Source organism: Pteropus vampyrus, unplaced genomic scaffold (genome assembly GCF_000151845.1).
Source record: "Pteropus vampyrus isolate Shadow unplaced genomic scaffold, Pvam_2.0 Scaffold95, whole genome shotgun sequence".
NCBI lineage: Eukaryota > Metazoa > Chordata > Mammalia > Chiroptera > Pteropodidae > Pteropus > Pteropus vampyrus.
In genome coordinates this window covers 1,317,252-1,321,844 of record NW_011888876.1, presented here as the reverse complement: position 1 = coordinate 1,321,844, position 4,593 = coordinate 1,317,252, and the positions used below count along the sequence as shown (strand labels likewise).

The following is a 4,593-nucleotide window of genomic DNA, read 5'->3' as shown; positions in this document are numbered from 1 at the left end:
CACAGCTGGTGTAGATAGATTCCTTCTGTGTTCACTGCAGTGGTGAAAAATAGCTTGAGCCACAGCCGTATCTGTTAACTCACTCGATCTCTGTCACACCCAGGCTCCAAGCTGAAGGAGGTCTTTGACAAGATCCACAGCCTGCTCTCCGGAAAACCCGTTCAGTCTGGCGGGCGCTCCGTGTCCGTCACGCTGAGCCCACAGGGCCTGGACTTCGTCCAGTACAAACTGGCGGAGAAGTTCGTGGTGAGCAACCGCGTCACCAGAGGTGTGGGAGAAAGGGGCTGGCGCACAGCACGCACGCCGTCCTCCAGCGTTAACACCGTCCCCGTCTGTGTTCCCAGAAACAAGGAGAGGAGGAAGTGGCCTCCCATCACGAAGCAGCATTTCCCATCGCGGTCGTGGCGTCCGGGATCTGGGAGCTGCACCCGAGAGTCGGGGACCTCATCCTTGCTCATCTGCACAAGAAGTGTCCATACTCGGTCCCTTTCTACCCAGCTTTCAGGGAGGGGATGGCTTTGGAGGACTATCAGAGGTGAAGCTGTTTCTCTCCCTCCGGGCCTAGGCGATTCACGAGGCAGAAACAGCGTTCATGTTCCTCCTCCTCACCGCGTTTCTGCACCTCGAATGTTCCGTCATAACACAGCGTCTTTCGTGCAGACTGGACCGCTTTTGGAATTCGTGGGCTTAGGTGCCAGTAATCAGTATAGTTTAGTGGAAAGAATCCTAGGTCTAGAATCCAGGGTCTTGGCATTTTATCCCTGCTTTGTCATTTAATAGCTTTGCGGAATGGGTAGTCATTTCGCCTCTTCGAGCATCATTTTCCTCATTTTTAAATGATATGTACCACCTGTGAGCGTACCTCGCAGGGCTTCTGTGATGCACAGATCTGATCATGGATGTGAGTGCCTTGTAAACAAAGCATTCTATGTAATCACACTTCATAATGTATTTATAATAACATTGTACTTTTAGCCATAAAAAGTAATCTCGGATTTGTCACCCTGTCCCTGTCATTGTGGATTTTTTTTCTTCCCACGTAGGATGCTCGGCTACCAAGTGAAGGATTCCAAGATGGAGCAGCAGGACAACTTTCTGAAACGCATGTCGGGGATGATCCGTCTCTATGCTGCCATCATCCAGCTCCGCTGGCCGTATGGCAACAGACAAGAGGTAGCAGAAAGGCTCACTGCCAATGTCAAGAGGTCAGACCGTATCGGTATTCTGTCTGCGGGAAATACTGACCTTCTTTCAGAGAGGGTCTCTAGTTACATGAGTTAAGGAATATTGCTGCTTCATGTAGGTCTTCTTTAGAGAAGTCGATGATGATTATTAGGAAGGTTTTTAGATCATCAGAGTCATTTGTTCAATGACCGACTCAGCTGAGGCTTTAAAGAACTGTTTATAAAAGAGTCTATCAGACAAGAGTCTGTTGTAAATCAATTATTAAGGTTAGAAGATTTTATTAGAAGGAGAGTAAGTGAGAAATTGTCATATTAGACCTATTTGGTGCCTTAGAAGCCAGCTAGGTCATGTACCTTACTCACAAATGGACAGATGGTCAGCAAGCTGTAGTGATACGCACTTGGCAGTGACAATACCACAGCCGGATCCAGGGCTTCGACCTGCCCGCACAGTTTTTTTCCTCCAGACATACAGATTAGGAAAATAGAGGAGTTAATGGACTTGGAGACCTAAAGAGAAAAGAATCTAAATTGACTGAATCTAAGAAGTGTATATTGTGCACCTGTTATGTCCCAGGTTCTGTGCTAAAGTACCATGATAGTAAATGTTGGTTAGGATAACTGTTGGCCTGTAGAATCCCAGAAATGGAAGCTGACAGATGTATGTTATATGGACGCTGTAAAGAATGTATGGGTTCCAATGTATTGGAACATTTTAAAACAAAATTCATTTTGGCTTGTGTTATTTCTCCCCTGTGGCACGTGTCGGGTAAGATGATCTGGAGGTTCATGTCCACTTGGTAAGGGCTAGATAATTACATTGGGAATTTAGATATCTCAATAAAATCAGATCAAATCGTGACCAAGCCTCTCTCCTCCCAGATTCACCCTCATGGCTTAAATCATGGCTGGCGCTGGTTGGCACAGATATTGAACATGGAGCCCCTGTCAGATGTGACAGCCACCCTCCTCTTTGACTTCTTGGAGGTATGTAATGCAATTATCACACAAGGGAGACCCGGGGGTTAAAGCAACCTTGGGCCACTGCGTGACACAAATGGGGAAGCAGTATAGGGCGACGGTGAACAGCATTAGGGTCCAGTGTCAAATTTTTCTTGACAAACCTAGACAATTTTTCTAAGACAAACCTAGCTTTAGATTTCTCTTCCCACTGTACCTTTTCTTCCTGTGTGGATATCTATTCATTGTAAAGGACAAAAAACTTTTCACATACCACATATGAAAAGGGGAATTTGTTTTAGGGATATAGAAGTGACTCCCAGGACCAAGGCTAGGATGTGCAGTTAAATCTCGTGAGGGCCTGGAACCAGGAACTAGAATGTCACCAGGTTCCAAGAGTCTCTCTGGGGCAACGTGGTCTTTCATATATGCTCTTTCTGCAAGTTGCCTCACTCTTGTTCTGTAGGCCAACTTTCTCTGGTTCTCTTTGCACAGTGGAGAAGGTGTCCATCCTGCTCTCAGTGTGGTCACCCAGTGTAGTGAGACTAGAGTCCCCCTATTATGATTCTCACTCCCAGAACAGAAAACGATTAACCAGCTAGAATCAGGCATCATCTTTGTCCAGAGACACTGTGCAGGCCTGTCTTCTTATAAGGGGCTACCACTGTAGGGCGAGGGCAAAGGTTTCTGTGGAAAGGAGACACTTCTTAAAGAAAAGAGGCACATGCTGTAACAAATCTGGGACCATTTGGCCTATAGTGACCATTGTTTCTAGTCACCTTAAAGCTCCTGAAGTCACAGTACATGAACAGTGATCCTGAACCACGGAGAACACAAGTGGGAGTCTGTAAACTACTTCCCGAGGTTGGGAGGTGGCCCCGACCTTTCGAAAGGCTTCCACTCGGTGGAATCAAAGAACAGTCCATTAAGTTTGGTTCACGTTTTCTGACATGCCCGGCAGGCTGGTTAAATGGAGGTGTTGCCATGTACAGAGACACACTCTAGGAGAACTTGGACTTTTTTCTCATTCATTCTGTGGTCACTAGCTAAGTGGCATTGTGGCCGAAATTCTTGATAGGAGTAAAAGGCCGAGCACTGATCATGCTTTCTGGATCTCGCGCATGAGTGGGTTTTCATTCTTTGCTCCGGCGGGGTCTGTCTTTCCCCCAGGTGTGTGGGAATGCCCTCATGAAGCAGTATCAGGCCCAGTTCTGGAAGATGGTACTTCTCATCAAAGAGGACTACTTCCCCAGGTACTAGACTTTCTGAGCAGATACCAGGGATCCGGTAGGTGAAACTCATGACATCAGATACCCTTGGGTGTGGTCACATGCTGTTGTTGACTCAGTTAAAAATACCCATCCTTCTCCTCTTTGATATTTGAATAAACACTTTCAAACTCTAATAAGAGTCTCTGTTGAATATCGTTGGCTAAATGAAAAAAAAATTAGAAAGATCTCGGATTCGGATACTTGACATTTTTTTTAGCTCCATTCTTTTCCAAACTCCCCCAGATAACCTGGGATGGTGATTACATGCGCTTACGAATTAAACCAAGGAGTCAAACCCCCTCAGTAAATCAGTTGGAGAAACTGACTTGTCAGCCAGTTTGCTCGACTCCATTGCGGCATTCACCTTTAAGTACCCTTCTCGTGCCTCTCAATTCACTGGCATTTCAAGTGGGGGAAAGGCCGTGGCAACCCCCATCCCGCCTGGCCACAAAGACCTCAGAAAGGAGAGTGCCCTCTTCCCCTTTACGTCCTTGTTTGAAAGGGAGGTTGAGACCATTCGGAAGATCAACAGCACCCTTAGTCTAGAAGACGTCGCTGTGAGTCCTTGATCTACTCCTCCCCAGATCAGCAGGACCTGACTCCTCTCCAAAAGATGCTAATCGTAGGTGTGACTCACATGTCTTCCTTTTCTCCCTGTAGGATTGAAGCCATCACAAGCTCGGGACAGATGGGTTCCTTCATACGCCTCAAGCAGTTCTTGGAGGTAAGATGCCCTTAGACCGACACGTCCCAAACTGTCGTGGACCTCAAATGTGCCTGTGTCTGATGAGTCTTGGACCTCTCAGATTCTGAGCACAGTCTCTTCCTCTGTACTTTTCTGAACCTTATTTTTTGTCCGTAATTCCCCTTTAACCTTAAGGGCTGCCATTTCTCCTTCCTGCATGTCATTGCCTGTACTGCCTGTGGGGAAGCCACCCTCAGAGATGAAGAAAACCTCTCGAATGACTCTCGTGTCACCAGTATGTTTTTGGCATGTTAGCCAAGGCGCTTTTCTCAGGTCTCAGGTCTGGGGAACTGGTGAGTGTGGTCACTTTTCTCCATGAGAACAGACTGCACTTTCAACCAGACGGCTCTCATATTTCCAAGAGCCGAAATTTTTGAGAGGTTAATTCTGACAAATAACTTGAAACTCCGTGGTATGTCCGCCAAGATGGCCC

General features: G+C 46.8%; 1 protein-coding gene across 3 annotated transcripts in view; it reads left to right on the top strand.

The window, feature by feature from the left end:
* GLE1 (GLE1, RNA export mediator) overlaps positions 1-4,593 on the top strand; it is a 29,546-nt gene that overhangs the window by 22,046 nt on the left and 2,907 nt on the right. For 2 of the 3 annotated variants that reach the window (XM_011364180.2, XM_023533003.1), the window contains 6 exons: positions 104-246; positions 345-535; positions 1,044-1,173; positions 2,067-2,171; positions 3,315-3,397; positions 4,076-4,139. In XM_011364180.2, the coding sequence (XP_011362482.1) occupies positions 104-246; positions 345-535; positions 1,044-1,173; positions 2,067-2,171; positions 3,315-3,397; positions 4,076-4,139 (716 nt within the window). The remainder of the gene's footprint in view (positions 1-103; positions 247-344; positions 536-1,043; positions 1,174-2,066; positions 2,172-3,314; positions 3,398-4,075; positions 4,140-4,593) is intronic. The other variant, XM_023533002.1, reaches the window with a different exon arrangement.